The sequence below is a fragment of the Geotrypetes seraphini genome, chromosome 7, assembly GCF_902459505.1.
Source record: "Geotrypetes seraphini chromosome 7, aGeoSer1.1, whole genome shotgun sequence".
In the NCBI taxonomy this organism is placed as follows: Eukaryota; Metazoa; Chordata; class Amphibia; order Gymnophiona; family Dermophiidae; genus Geotrypetes; species Geotrypetes seraphini.
Window position 1 is genome coordinate 143,198,213 of NC_047090.1, and position 15,925 is coordinate 143,214,137.

Below are 15,925 nucleotides of genomic sequence, written 5' to 3' on the forward strand. Positions count from 1 at the left end.
ATTGATCCTCATCCACTTTGAAAAGTGATCTTTGTAGACTCTGATGTAGTGTAGACTGATGTTGGTTATCCTAAGTTATGAAATCTCTTGATGTATTTAACTTCTCATAGAATGTGGGAGATAACACTTATGGGTTTTATTTCTTCTGATTACCTTGTCTTCTAGCATCCCTTATAGAACTGATGCATAACTGCACCTGCTTTTTCTAATCAGGCTGGCCAGTAATGAATGTTTCCATCTTTTTCTCATGCACATATTTCTGTTAGTGCTTTTTAATGACTGCTTTATTGGAGAAATCTGCATAGTCCCAATATCGGCCCTGAACTTATTTAGTTCCTGCAGCACCTGGGCTGAACACGCTTGTATGCTTTATTTCCAAATCTGTGAGGTTTTCTTGCAGTTCAACCCTTTTATTTTTCAGGAAGCTCACAAAGAAAATGAGTTGACCTCTTAGTATTGCTTTAAGAACCTCTTACCATTCTATTGGATATTAGTTTGCAAAAGGATTGCAGTTTACATACTCTTTCACTAATTCCTCCCATCATTTTTACAAGTTTTTATCTCCCAATAGTGAAAGATTAATAACCATCATGAGCCCATTCCAGCATCTTTCCTTTCTGAAATTGAGCTTTATATATTACTTAATATTTTTTTCTCTCTTTACTTGGCAGTAAATGATATACATGTATCTCACTTTACCATTGGACAGAAAGAAGCTCTGAGGGCAGTTTTGAAACAAAGGTGAGTCTGAAAATAGAAATTCTTCAACATCAGATTAAATATATTAGGATCCCTGCTTTTTTTTTTTTGTAACCCCTTATAACCTAGATGAGTTGCAAGTGCTTAGCTATCCAAAATGAAGATCCCAAGTTGAGGAATGGGGGAAACAATATTCTTAAATTTATCTTGAAGGGCTGTTTGTACTGAGTGCCACATGCATGATTATCTTCCAGTAGGCAAGAGATTGTATATGTGCACCTGGTGCAAAGAACTTACAGACTTAGAGACTTTGTGAGGTCTCTAGAGACTAAAATAGCAGACTTTGAGGAGTTGAGATAGATGGTGAAATACAAGAGGGTGCTGAAAAGTTCTCAGTGTTATTTTATTTCGTTAAGTGCCAATTCTTTAGCGTCCCTCCAGACCGGCACAGAAATGGATGGATTTACGCTCCTCTGCCAGCAGGTGGAGGCTGATACACTAACTTTTGACTACAGTACAAGTGGGTTGTGCAGTCCCTATTACAATCAGTCTTTTCGCAGTCTCCAGCAGGTAGAGTGGTAAGCTTGTGCAGTCTGTGCTGAGGTTTGTTTGGGCCTGTTGGATCTGATTTAGTGAATCTTTATTGTCCCTTTTGCTGTCCAGACAGAGCTTGGGGGACCCTCTCGGGGCTCCTACCTTCCTTAGGGGTGTCACATTTGGAAAGGTTGACTCCCTCCCCCCATTTCTCCCATCTCCTCGGGTTTTCTGTGAGAAATAAAAAAAAAAAGACGCAAGAAATAAAAGGCGCATACAGTGGTTCTGAGGCTGCCATTTTTGTATGGGGTTGTGCATGGGTTTTTGGTGCATACGTTATGAGCGCTTCAAAAAAGTAGCACAAGTGCATTTTATGTGGGCACCGAGCAGCAGATGCGGCTGGCGGGTGCATGAAAAGTTCCGGCCATCTTGAGGGGGACCTGGCTTCAGGTGTTTGCTTGTCAGTCTCCCCTTTGCGTGCGCACCATAGGCGGGAGGTGGTGGTGATGCCTGGGCTTCACCTACTGCCCACGCTGAGGTTTCCTCATCTTCTGGAGGTCTAGCAGATTTGGTGTTGCAGACCGCTGGGGAGGCTGGGAATCTATTGCAGCTGGAGCGGCTAGCAGCTTTTCTGTAGCAGCTAGATCGAGTTTGGCTTCGGTGCCACGTATTATTTCAGGTGACAGTTTGTCAACGGCCCTTCCCTCGGTTTTGGCGGGAAGCTTGTCCATTTTGCCCACAGCCTCAGGCGACCTTCCTCCTCAGGCGACAGGAACAGGTCTTAAATGTGTCATCCGTTCCTGCTATGACTTCTGGATTGCCGCCAGGGCTGTTTAGCCCTGAATTTGCGTTAGCCTTGTACAAGGCTTATTTACATGAAAGTGGGAGGTCCTGCTTTGGTTCCGGGGGTCTCAGGATCGTCTTGGTTTTTTCCCCTTCCACAGCCACTCCCGTTCAGTCTCCTGCTATGGCTTCCTCTGTCCAGCCCCCTCAGTCATTGTCCAAGCGGTTGCGGGTGTCTTGGAATGAGGATTCTTTTCTGGCTGATCTGTTTTTGATCTATGGTTTTTTTAAAGGGGGGGAGGGGGTAAGTCAAAATGTGAAAAATTTAAGAGACTACATAGATGGGTACCAGTGAGCTAGGTGGTGCCAATAAATGCAGTAACAAGAAGAAGATTTTAGCTAATTTTAATAAGCTTTTTTTTTTTTCTATTCTGTTTACTTTGATTAAATAAATTGTGTTTTAGACTGATTTGTTAAAATTTATTTTTTTATGGTAAATTTTCTTCTATTTGCTGCTCTACTCTTTGGGATTTTGACTAGTTCAGTAGACTCTCTGTTAATCGGAACTCAAGCAACCAGCAAAAAACAATCAAAGAAATACTGTAATGCATCAATTTCTAGCAGAAATTTAAGTGTTAACTTGGCACGCCACACCTGAGTGTGCCCATGCTTTGCCTACCACATGTCCGGTAGTTTGTCTGGAACAGCTTATAGTATGGTTTAGTATGGGGTATAGTATTATGGCCAGTTTTTAATTGTAACTCTCAAGCAACCAGAAACTACATTTTTCCAGTGCAATAGGTGCGACATTCTAGACCAGGGATGTCAAAGTCCCTCCTCGAGGACTGCAATCCAGTCAGGGGTTTCAGGATTTCCCCAATGAATATGCATGAGATCTATTAGCATACAATAAAGCAGTGTATGCAAATAGATCTTATGCATATTTATTGGGGAAATCCTGAAAACCCGATTGGATTGCAGCCCTCGAGGAGGGACTTTGACACCCCTGTTCTAAACAGATGGGTAATGTCCCCATGGCTGCATGCCATCTGCAGAAGGAATCCACTCCGGAATTTTTCTCTGTGCCTCTGCTGTACTTCACTGTGCTTTCTAGCACCATCTACAGTTTTTCCTTCTGAACGTGTGTTGTTCTACTCTTTTATTATTTTATTCGGTGTTTTTAGTCCTTTTTTTGGAGGGGGGGTTGTGCTTGGAATGTTTCTTCAGCTTTGCCTGCATTGGGAACACACCGACTTCAGTGGGTAACTGTTAGCCAGCCTGCTTAGTTTTCTTTGGAGCTCAGAGCCGTCCCTAAAGCTGTCTTGCCTGCTGTTAAGCAGGGGTTGAGTGCAGACTGTTAGGCACTCTTAGGAGGCTCAACAGTGTCTCGCAGGGTGCCAGCTGTGTCTTCTCACATCTGCCCATTCCGTTGCGCATCCTTCGGTTGGCAAGGGTGGAGGTGCAGTCAGGCATAGGGTCTGACTGGTAATCCGAAGATCAGCATTGCAGAGGTATTCCCAGCATGAGGCAGTGGTTCTCTAATCCTGCTACTTTAAGAAAACTGAGACAGGCTGCAGCAAAGTTCCATAAACAGATCACAGTGAGTATAGGCTGTCACAGCCTGTGAGGTGAATTGGGGGAGGTCTGAAAAGTGGGGTTTTCAAGATTTCTGCATGTCCCTCTTTGTTCCCCCACTGGAAAAATCCTAAATCACTGTTTTTTTTAATTTGGTAAGTATGAAAAATATCTTGATTTTTTTTCTTTTGGCGTAAATTTCATAATGACGGCCATCTTGGATTTTTAGCGATCTTTTTTTCAAAAGCTCCCTACTTCTCCAAAACTGCAATTTTTGCTTCAAAACCTATTGGGATGGAGTCCTTGGGCTCTCCTGATGTGAATTCTTGCCAGGATTGTGCAAATTTAGGGCCTCCTGAATGTTTTTGTGCCAAGCACTGCGTTGTGTGCTTGAGAGAGGTGGCAGCATCCAGCTTAGCCTCTTCCCTGTTTAAGCAGGTGACCAAATGCTCGGCTAGCCCGGTGGGGCAGCTTTCTTTATTTTCGGGGCTTTGAACAGCTATTAATTCTGTGTGCATGACTGTGGACCCTCCTCAGCCTAAGAAACGCAAAGTTAAGTCATCAAAGGGTGACTCGATGCCCCAGGAGCTGGAGGTTGTCTCTGAATTTATGAAACATTTGTGAAATGAGTTTCAAAGCCGGCGTTCTTCCCCTGCGCAATTCCGCTCCGTTTCAGGTGTGCCTATTAGTGGTGTAGCTTCTATGGACCCATCCTCCTCTCAGTCAGCTTTGTTTTCTGCTCTGCCTGGCGCAGCGCTTCCCTGGACAGGAGATCAGGAACTGTGTGCTGGATCTACAGATCCCTCACAGGTTTTAGAACCAACATAAGAACATAAGCATTGTTTCTGCTGGGTAAGACCAGAGGTCCATCATGCCTAGCAGTCTGCTCACGCAGCGGCCCATCAGGTCCAGGACCTGTATAGTATTCCTCTATCTATACCACAGGTGTCAAAGTCGGTCCTCGAGGGCCAGAATCCAGTCGGGTTTTCAGGATTTCCCCAATGAATCTGCATGAGATCTATTTGCATGCACTGCTTTCAATGCATATTCATTGGGGAAATCCTGAAAACCCGACTGGATTCCGGCCCTCGAGGAGGGACTTTGACACCCCTGATCTATACCCTTCTATCCTTTTTTTTTTCAGGAAATTATCTAATCCCTTCTTGAACCCCAATACCGTGCTCTGTCCTATCACACCCTCTGGAAGCGCATTCTAGGTGTTCACCACCCTTTGAGTGAAGAAGAACTTCCTAGCATTGGTTCTGAATCTGTCCCCTTTTAATTTTTCCAAATGCCCTCTTGTTCTTGTAGTTTTCGAAAGTTTGTCCTTCTCCACTTTCTCTATGCCTTTCATGATCTTGTAAGTCTCTATCATGTCCCCTTTAAGTCTCCGCTTTTCCAGGGAAAAGAGCCCCAGTTTCTCTAATCTCTCGGCATTTGAAAGGTTTTCCATACCCTTTATCAATCGTGTCGCTCTTTTCTGGACCCTCTTGAGTATCGGCATATCCTTCTTAAGGTACGGCGACCAATAAGAAGGATATGGCGATACTCAAGAGGGTTCTGTGTTTATTTAAGTCTGCAGCTTTGCCAGATCTTATTTCAGAGTCTTTGCAGGAGTTGAATTTAGTCATTCAGCCAGCTCCGTCCATTTCTTCCTGGCATTGTGTGCGCTCACAGTCTTCCACTTTTCCCTGATATGAGCATTCTGATTTCAGAGCAATTTGATTCTCCAGAAGGTGCTCTTAAGATAGCAAGGGCCATGCCTCACTTGTATCCTCTAGCACTGGAGTTCCAACAGCTTCTGGGTCAGCCTAGGGTGGATTCTTTGATTAAGCACTTCTCTACCCAGTGAAGGTGGTGTGGTTCTTTAGCTACGCAGGACTGCAATGTGGATGTGGTCCTCCGGAGACTTTTTGATGCAGCTGCTTTAGACATAAAGGATTGTTCGGCGGTGTCCTTTGTTACTCGCACCTGCCTCTTTTGACTGAACATGCTGTAGAGTGAGGCTGTGGATCCTCCTTCTTTTGGCTGGGTCAGACTACTGACACTTATGACTTTCTGTGGGTTTTGGCAAAGGTGTCTGCGGTATTCCATTTCCACCCACAGGATGCTCTGGATCAAACAGTGGGCTGGTGATTCCACTTCCAAGGCTACTTTGGCTAGGCTTCCCTTTAAGGAGCAGTTATTGTTTGGCAAGGGCCTTGACAACCTCATGAATTCTTTGGTGGATCATTACTCTAATACCCTGCCTGTCAGCAAACCCAGGGCTTCTAGAGGTTCTGGTCACTGTAATTTTCATGGCTCCATGCGATCCTGACCATATGCGAGTGCCATGTTGCAGAGATTTGTCCAGGTATGCCGGCTACAGGTTGCCCCAGTCTTCCGTCCTGCACCCTCTGCCAAAAAGATGCAATGACGCCAGGCAGAGGAATGCCCCTCTTCAGATAGGAGGCAGACTCTCAACATTCTTGTCTGCCTGAATTTGCATTTTGTCTGACTAGTGATCATGGTCCATCTGGGCTAAGTTATTCTGGTGGCATCAGATTGGCCTCATAGACCGTGGTATGCAGATCTGATGCATCTTCAGAAGGGTTGGGGCATTCGGCTGAGTGACCATCCAGATGTACTTACACAGGGTCTGGTTTGCGTGGAGGACCTGAGTTGCTTTGCTCTTATGGCATGGCTCTTTAGTGTGCATCCTTAGAAACATAGAAAGATGACGGCAGAAAAGGGCCATAGCCCATCAAGTCTGCCCACTTTACTGACCCTCCCCCCTAAGTCTACTCTTCTAGAGATCCCACACCTAATGACCCAATTCCTTAACTCGACCTTCGTAGGGATCCCACATAGGCATCCCATTTATTCTTAAAATCTGGCACGCTGTTGGCCTCGATCACCTGTAGTGGAAGCTCGTTCCAATGATCAACCACTCTTTCGGTGAAGAACTACTTCCTGGTGTCGCCATGAAATTTCCCGCCCCTGAGTTTGAACGGATGCCCTCTTGTGGCCGAGAGACCTTTGAGAAAGAAAATATCATCTTCCACCTCGACACGTCCGGTGATGTATATGAATGTCTCAATCATGTCTCCCCTCTCCCTGTGTTCTTCGAGAGTGTAGAGCTGCAATTTGTTCGGTCTCGCTTCATACGAGAGACCCTTGAGCCCCGAGACCATCCTGGTGGCCATCCGTTGAACCGACTTGACTCTTAGCACATCTTTGCGGTAATGTGGCTTCCAGAATATTCAAGGTGAGGTCTCACCATGGTTCTGTACAATGGCATTAAGACTTCAGGCTTCAGGCTGATGAAACTTCTACGGATACAACCCATCATCTGCCTTGCCTTAGATGAAGCCTTCTCCACTTGATTGGCAGTTTTCAGGTCTGCACTGATGATTACTCCTAAATCTCGTTCCGCTGAAGTCTTAGCTAAAGTCTCACCATTCAAGGTGTAAGTTCTGCATGGATTTCTGCTACCGAGGTGCATGACCTTACATATCTTAGCGTTGAAGCCCAGCTGCTAGGTCAAGGACCAACGTTCCAATATAAGCAGGTCCTACGCCATAATATCCTGCAAATTGTATTTGCTTACTATATTACATAGCTTGGCGTCATCTGCAAATAATGTTATTTTACCTTGAAGCCTTTGAGTCAGATCCCCTATGAATATGTTGAAAAGGAGCGGACCCAAGACTGAGATCTGCTGGTCACCTCCGATATTTTAGAGAGAGTACCGTTAACCACCACCCTCTGAAGTCTGCCACTTAGCCTATCATTGACCCATGCAGTTAGTGTCTCTCCTAACCCCATCGATTTCATCTTGCTCAACAGCCTGCGGTGAGGGACGCTATCAAAAGCTTTACTGAAGTCCAGGTACACAACATCCAGGGACTCTCCCAGGTCCAGCTTATTCTGAAGTGATTATTGATGCTCTTAAGTCTAAGAAGTCATCCACAGTTTCTGCTTATGCTAAATCATGGAAGGCTTTTCAACACTGGTGCACTTCAGGTCCAGGTGGACCCTTATTCAATGCTTCTCTAAAGTTGGGAGTGGTACTGGAGGACTGGAGAAGGATGGTTGTGGTCCCTCTACACAAAAGTGGAAATAAGGAAGAAGGAAATTACAGGCCAATAAGTCTGACTTCTGTGGTAAGCAAATTAATGGAAACGCTTCTAAAACAGAGAATGGTGAAGTTTCTGGAATCCTGTGGATGACCAGAGAATTGGGTAGAGGGAGTGCACTAGATGTGGTGTATTTAGATTTTAGCAAAGCATTTGTGTGGTACACTGTCAGACATAAATAAACTGAGTGCTCTTGGGATGGACCCCAAAGTGACAGGCTGGGTCAGGAAATGGTTAAGTGGAAGCTGACAGAGGGTAATGGTCAGTGGAGATCGTTCTGAGAAAAGGGATGTTACCTCAAGGTTCTGTTCTTGGGCCTGTTCTTTTTAACATTTTTATAAGCGATATTGCTGAAGGGCTGTCAGGTAAGATTTGCCTCTTGGCGAATGATAAAAATCTACAACAGAGTAAACACCCAGGATGGTGTGAATGACATGAAGAAAGACCTAGAGAAGCTTGAAAAATGGTCTGAAATTTGGCAGCTAAAATTTAATGCTAAGAAATGCAAGGTCATGTGTTTGGGCTGCAAAAACCCAAAGGAACGGGACAGTTTAGGGGGTGAAGAACTTGGATGTGAGTATATGTGATGATCTTAAAGTGGCCAAACAGTTTAAAAAGGTGATGGTGAAAGCTAGAAGGATGCAAGGGTGCATACGAAGAGGAATGGCTAGTAGGACAAAGGAGATATTGATGCTCCTGTATAAGTCTCTGGTGAGACCTCATTTAGAATATTGTGTACAATTCTGGAGACTGCATCTTCAAAAAGATATAAAAAGGATGGAGCCGGTCCATAGGAAGGCTACTAAAATGGTGCATGGTCTTCGTAATAAGGTGTATGGGGACAGACTTACAGATTCAATCTGTATACTTTAGAGGAAAGGTAGGAGAGGGGAGATATGATAGACACGTTTAAATACCTACGTGGCGTAAATGCGCATGGGTCGAATCTTTTTCATTTGAAAGGAAACATTGGAATGAGAGGGCATAGAATGAATTTAAGAGGTGATAGGCTCCTGAGTTATCTAAGGAAATACTTTTTTACAGAAAGGGCGGTAGATGCGTGGAACAGTCTCCCGGAAGAAGTGGTGGAGAAAGAGACTGTGTCTGAATTCAAGAAGGTGTAGGATAGGCACGTGGGATCTCTTAGAGAAAGAGATCATGGTTACTGCGGATGGGCCATTTGGCCTTTATCTGCTATCATGTTTCTATGTTATTCAACTCCGATCTTAGTGATTCTTGCCTTTCTGCAAGCTGGACTTGATAAAGGTCTCACTGTAGTTTCTCTTTGACTCCAGCTTGCTGGGCTCTCTTGTTTTAGAGCCTGGGATCATCATTCCTCTTTGGTTTCTCATCCTGATGTCGCCAGATTTTTGAAAGGGGCTCTTTTCATCAGACCGTCGGTCAAGCAACCATTACCTTCCTGGGACCTCAACCTGGTACTGTGTAGCTTCCCTCATGGATGAGACTCAAGACCACATTTCTGGTCACTGTTACCTCAGCATGGCGGGTCTCGGAACTCCAAGTTCTCTCTTATAGCGAATCATTCCTTCACATCTCGGAGACTGGGATTTCCCTGTGTACAGTTCCCTCCTTTCTGCTGAAAATGGTCTCGACTTCATATTAATCAGGAAGTTCATTTACCTGTATTTCAGCCTACTGGTTCCAAGATGCAAGATCGCCTTTTAAAGAAACTGAATGTGCACACAGTGCTTCTTCGCTATCTGAAGGTCACTAATTAATTTTGTCTCTGAACATCTGTTTGTGCTGATCCATTCTGTTAAGAGGGGTTCTCCTGCTTCCAAGGCCACGATTTCTAGATGGATCCTTAAGGCCATTTCGTCAGCCTATATTCTTTCCAGGAAATAGTCTCCTGTTTCCGTCAAGGCTCATTCTACCAGGAATGGCTTCTTCGTGGGTCAAAGCTAGAGCTGTCTCCCCTGAGGAGATTTGCAGGGCGACAATTTGGTCCTTTCTACACAGGTTTGCCAAGTTGTACAGAGTGAATATGGTGGTGAGACAGGACTCTGCCTTTGGGCCAGTGCAGCAAGCTTGCCCTAGCTTTTTGGGGACTGCTTTTGTACATCCCATCTGTCTAGAATGTCTCACCTATTGCACTGGAAAAAGAGATTATGTACTTACCCTGGTAAGCTCTTTTCCAGTAGATAGGCGAGACATTCTAGACTCCTGCCCTGTCTTTCCTGTGCCTGCCTACTGTCTCAGTCTGTTTATGTTTCTCCAAGTTGTTTCTTGGATGCCTGTCAGCCCTTGAGGGCTGGGAAGAATACTGTATATATGCTACTTTTTCTGCGGGATTAGTTTCTGAGTTCCTTTGAAGCCTTTGTTGGCTGTTTGCAGTTGATGTTCTCATGTTTATTCTTAAGCAGAATGGTTGTTGCTGAACATGACTTGATTGTCATGGGTGTCTCTACTTCACATTTATTTGGTGGATCTTAGTGCTTGGGTACTAACTAGGTGCAGCTAGATAGCACAGTGAAGTATAGCAGAGGCACAGAGAAATAATCCAGAATGGATTCCTTCTGCAGTTGGCACACGACCATGGGAACACTACTCATCAGTCTAGAACAGGGATCTCAAAGTCCCTCCTTGAGGGTCACAATCCAGTCGGGTTTTCAGGATTTCCCCAATGAATATGCATTGAAAGCAGTGCATGCACATAGATCTCATGCATATTCATTGGGGAAATCCTGAAAACCCGACTAGATTGCGGCCCTCGAGGAGGGACTTCGAGACCCCTGGTCTAGAATGTCTCACCTATCTATTGGAAAAGAGCTTACCAGGGTAAGTACATGATCTCTTTAACCAGCATCTATCAGGCACTATGGGTGCCAGTTAACTGAGAGTCTACTGTATTTGGGCTAGATTCACTAAGCAAACCGATCGTGTACCAATTGGTTTGCGAGCCCTATGCGACCAGATTTCCTTCCGATCCGATTCACTAACCTGTGTAGCGATCCCGTCCCAATCCGTGCATGCAAATGAAGGGAATCGGCATGCAAAGCAGGAAGGACGTGATTCACAACACTTTTTTCCCTACACACCGACTGGATAGCTGATCAAGAACAAGCAACTGGTGAGGACCAATTGCTTGTGTAAAAAACTGCTCTGCCCTGACTCTTCTCTCTGGCTCCTCTGATTGACTGAGATGCCCCAGGCCCCTTAGCCAATCAGGGCCTTAGGCCCCTCCTGGTGCATCACATGATGCACCAGGGTGTGGCCTAAGGTCGGTATTGCGTTGCAGCCCGGCAGAGCAACAGGAGCAGGAGGACTTTGCACTTTCTCCTTCTCCTGCTCCTGAAGATAACTCCTCCTGGAGCAGGAGGGACTGGGCACCCCTCCTCCCAACGTTTTGAAAGGTACGGGGAGGGGGGTGGGTCTGGCTGGAAACTGGGAGGGGGCGTCCTTTGGGTGGCAGGAGGGTATCGGGATCCCTCCTGCCAGTTGTTTTTGGGGGTGGAGGAAATAGAGATGGCAGGAGGGAGTAGGACCCTCCTGCCATAATTTTAAAAGCAGCGTCAATTGTTTGGTTTGGGGAAGGAGAGGGGGAAGGGGCACTTGTCGGGAGAGGGAGGGGTTTTTAAATTTTTTTTTAATCGGACTGATATTTTGCGTGTGTAAAACACGCAAAATATCTGTCCGATTTAAAAAAAAAATTTAAAAAGCCAGCAGAAGCCCTGACAGCAGCGACAGGAGGCTGCTTCTCCTGTCACTACCGTCAGGGCTCTAGCAATCCGTGCAGTCGGTTGGGGGCATGCCTCTGATCGCATGATTGGTGAATCGGTCGGCCTGCCTCGAGTCCAATCGCACATGGATCGGACACGGATTGGAGGGTTAGTGAATCTAGCTCTTTGTCACACAGATTGACCATTGTCTGAGGCAAGATGTTGGACTTGATACTTTGTTCTAACCTGATATGGCATATCTTATACTCTTATGTTAATTCCAGAACTCAGAACACATTTGTAAATAAGGAAGTAAAGGTGCAGCTTCTGGAAGATGTTGCTAGAGAGAGGCCAGATAACACTATCCTGGAGAAGGGTCATCCTCAGAGTGTTTTCGATTCTGCTGCAGCTGTGGCTGCTATGACAGCTGCCTCCATCGCCTCCTCTGCTCCACTTTTCAGAGTAAGTCCTGGCCTTAAACAGCTTCTTCTATAATTTGGCAGAGGACATTTTTAAGAAAAAACATGTGAGGAAGAACAAAGGCTTAAACAGCCCTTTACCCAAGAAGGTGGACTAAATTTGCAAATCAGTATTACTCCACTACTGATTGGTGTAGGAAAAACCAAAAAAGTCAAATGTTGTTGCTCCATCATGTACATAAGAAATGTAATTGTTCTGAAATAAAACAATCTGGAATGTACTATTGCTAAAAACAGTGTTATAGTCCTAGAATGTAACTTGGTAAAATGGTACCAGAAGTCGCATCATTGTAATGGGCCGACCTAGCAAAGGCCTCGAGGCTGCTGATGAAAACCGCATCTAAATTAATCCTCGTGGCAGCTCTGGGGCCAAGTTAAAAGCACACTGAGCTGCTGCTGCTGCGGAGAAGACGCAGAAGGCAGGAGTCCAGGGAGATATGCTGCGAGAGGCAAGTCAGCTGGCCGTCGTACCCTCCTCTGTGAGCTGTGGCACACTTTGAATCTCAGGAGGCACGCTAGTGTGCCGTGGCTCACAGTTTGCGATACACTGCCTTATGTGATTGAGTTTGACACCCTTGTTCTAAGAGGTTGGGAACATAGAAATTAATTAACAGAGAAATAAATTATTGTTTGAAGGTGACTGAGGTGTAGTTGGACTTTGCAATAATGTTGTCTTCTCTTAGGCACAGAATAAATTGGAGACCAAAATCAATTCTGTTTCTGGACTGCTTAATAAACTAGAAGAGAGAGATAAATATCTACAGCATATTGCAGAACAACAAACAAATACCCAGGTTCCAGGAGTGGAGAAATCCTATTATCGGAACCGAATCATTGAACTGGAAAAACAGCTGACCCACCTTACAGAGCAGCGGCTTCAACATCTAGAAAAATTACAGCAACAGCAGTTATATATTCAGGTAACTGTGCTAGAGGTTCCTTTGGAAATATTTAGCATGTATATTTAGGAATTCTCATGTACATTTTGGAAGGGGTCCTGGACTGGGCAGGAGCAAATGGCCATTGCTTCTTCCTGGAGACTGCTGCTGGATCACCAATGATGTTAAGATAGCCTTCGAGGGGGCAAGGGCTACCTTTGAGATAGGGGTGCATGGGGGGGGGAGAATTAAGGTGGGGGGGACCCTGCTTTGATGCCCTGAAAGCATCAGGATGTGGCTTTGGCAGTGGCTTGCAAGCAATATTATTGTTATACCATGGGATTCATCAATATGTAGCTGAATCCGGCAAAAAATTCAAGGTACAGTAAAAAGCAAATTTTTACCTCATCTTGATGAATTCCCTCCTCCCCAATTTTTTCTATTATTTTAAACTCTATTTTTGTATTCATTTTACCAATTTAAAATTAGCAAATTCAAAAGGGGAACATTAGTACTGAAATGCAAGAATCATCATCATCATCATTAACATGGTTCTTATGTACTGTTTCACACACAAAATATCAAGGAGTAACAACAGCTAAACCAGTACATTCAGTTAAATACTGTCATCAGTTGGCATAAAAAAACTCCATCTGATGACCAAAAGAACTTCAAAGTGGAAACTCCCCAGACTATGCACAAGGATCAATACATCACTATGGAACATGCTTCCAAAAAATCTTCAAATGTTGCACTTTTAAATTTCAGTCCATAATATATCAGCCCTACAGCTACTGCTCCTGTTATGTATTGTTACCACACAGGGCTCAGAATGGTTTAAAATAAAAAGTAAAGGGGTATATAAAAATTAAATAGTTTTTACATGCCCATATGTTAGGGCATAGTAATGCATTTAAATTGGTGTGGGGCCCCTTGAAGTCTTGTATCACATCATCATAATTGTCTCTTATTTTTACTTTTAGTGAATTTCTATACATATCCAAGGTAGGGTGGGAGGTTGGGAGGGTTATTTCTTTGTTGTATTCTTTGTTTATATATACATGCAGAAGTAATAATAGGGGGGGTTATTCTTTATGTAATTTTATTGATTGAAAAGAAGTGCTTACTGTTATGGCTACTGGATGTATAGTATTCTGCACTTTTTACTAATTTGAAAATTAATGAAGATTAATTAAAAAAAAAAATAGTTTTTACACCACCCCATAGATTAAATAAAATGAAGCAGTGCATTTTCAAGCAGTTAAGATATTTATTAGACAGCCAAGTTTTCAACCCATTTCAAAATTTTTAATAATTAATCTTGCAACAAAGTAAGAGAGATATAGAATTCCATAAGCTACAAATGATGGAACCAAATAAACTCTTTTATATCAATCTCCAATTGGCAATAGAAGTAACGCGTTGAAATGTATACAGAGGTAATGACCGTCTTGAGTTGAAGGAAGGAATCAAAAATATAAAAAAGGAAAAATATTCTCTGTTATGTTATGAAACATTTACTCATACCCTCTAAATGAATGGAAATTTTTTTAAGAAATATAAACAAACACTTATCTAGAGCAATCCCCCCCCAGATGATCTTTTCAAAAATTTCAGTCATATACAAACAGATCATAAGAACATAATAGCCTTACTGGGTCAGACCAATGGTCCATCAAGCCCAGTACCCCGTCCTCACGTTGGCTGATCCAGGTCACTAGTACCTGGCCAAAACTCAAGGAGTAGCAATATTCCATGCTATTGATCCAGGGCAAGCAGTGGTCAACCTAGGAAATACTATTAATTCAAATACTCTACTAGCCTCTTCTGTCTCCTGCTGGCAAAAAATGCAATTAGAAGGCCAAAAAAATAAACAAAACCATTATCAATTTATCATTGCTTTAAAAAAATAAAAAAAAAATGTTTTCAAATGTTTGAGGATGAAAAAATATAGGTATTTATCTTGAATCAAAATTGAACATTTCCACATAATTTTAAGCGGGAACTTTATCCCAGATTTTAAGTTGCAACTTTCTCCTGCACTTCCAAAAACATCTTGTGCATAATGTGAGTCACTTTAATGCTGATTTTCAATTATGCCTGAGCACCTAAGTGAAGCAGCTTTGTAGTTGGAATAGTTGGCTAGATTACCTCAAAAACCTTTAGGCACAGATTTAAAATATCATCTATCCAGAATTGGAGTGCACATCCTTTGAGGTCTAGACTTAACTGGCTAGCCTTGAAAATCAGTGCTTAGTCAACTAAATCCTCTCTCATCCAAACAGAATATCAAACTCAAGCCAGCCCCTTCGTGCAGATCTGTCTATTCCAGTCATTTAGAAAAGGTAAGAATTTAAGCAGGGGAGGAGGCAGGTGGTTTGTTTAGCCCCCAGAATCCCCTAAAAGTGTCCTATTGCAGAGTTTGGAGGACCCAGGTTTTCTTCCTCCACTTTGGTTTCCACTGTGCTTTAGCTTTTTTTCCTCACTTGGCTCTACTACATGGCCACACCTACTTCATAGGGAATTACATTTATCCTAGGACAAGCAGGCCTGTTCTTTTTAACATTTTTATAAATGATATTGCTTAAGGGTTGTCTGGTAAGATTTGCCTCTTTGCAGATGATACGAAAATCTGCAATAGAGTAGACACGCCGTTTGGTGTGAATAACATGAAGAAAGACTTGGCGAACCTTAAAGAATGGTCTGAAATTTGGCTACTACAATTTAATGCTAAGAAATGCAAGGTCATGCATTTGGCTGCAGAAACCTGAGGGAACGGTACAGATTAGGGAGTGAAGAGCTTATGTGCATGACAAAAGAGCAGGACTTGGGTGTGATTGTATGTAATGATCTTAAGGTGGCCAAACTGGTTGAAAAGGTGATGGCAAAATTCAGAAGGATGCTACGTTGCATAGGGAGAGGTATGGCTAGTAGGAAAAAGGAGATATTGATACCCCTGTATAAGACTTTGAGACCTCATTTAGAATATTGTGTACAATTTTGGAGGCCGCGCCTTCAAAAAGATATAAAAAGGATGGAGTCGGTCCAGAGGAAGGCTACTAAAATGGTATGTGGTCTTCATCATAAGGCGTATGGGGACAGACTTAAAGATCTCAATTTGTATACTTTGGAGGAAATGCGGAAGAGGGGAGATATGATAGAGACATTTAAATACCTAT

General features: G+C 43.5%; 1 protein-coding gene across 5 annotated transcripts in view; it reads left to right on the forward strand.

Moving 5' to 3' along the window:
- The window catches only part of KIAA0586 (KIAA0586 ortholog), a 397,462-nt gene that overhangs the window by 29,173 nt on the left and 352,364 nt on the right, over positions 1–15,925 (forward strand). For all 5 annotated transcript variants that reach the window (XM_033951201.1, XM_033951204.1, XM_033951205.1 and 2 more), the window contains 3 exons: positions 672–741; positions 11,674–11,851; positions 12,552–12,788. In XM_033951201.1, coding sequence (XP_033807092.1) covers positions 672–741; positions 11,674–11,851; positions 12,552–12,788 — 485 coding nt within the window. The remainder of the gene's footprint in view (positions 1–671; positions 742–11,673; positions 11,852–12,551; positions 12,789–15,925) is intronic.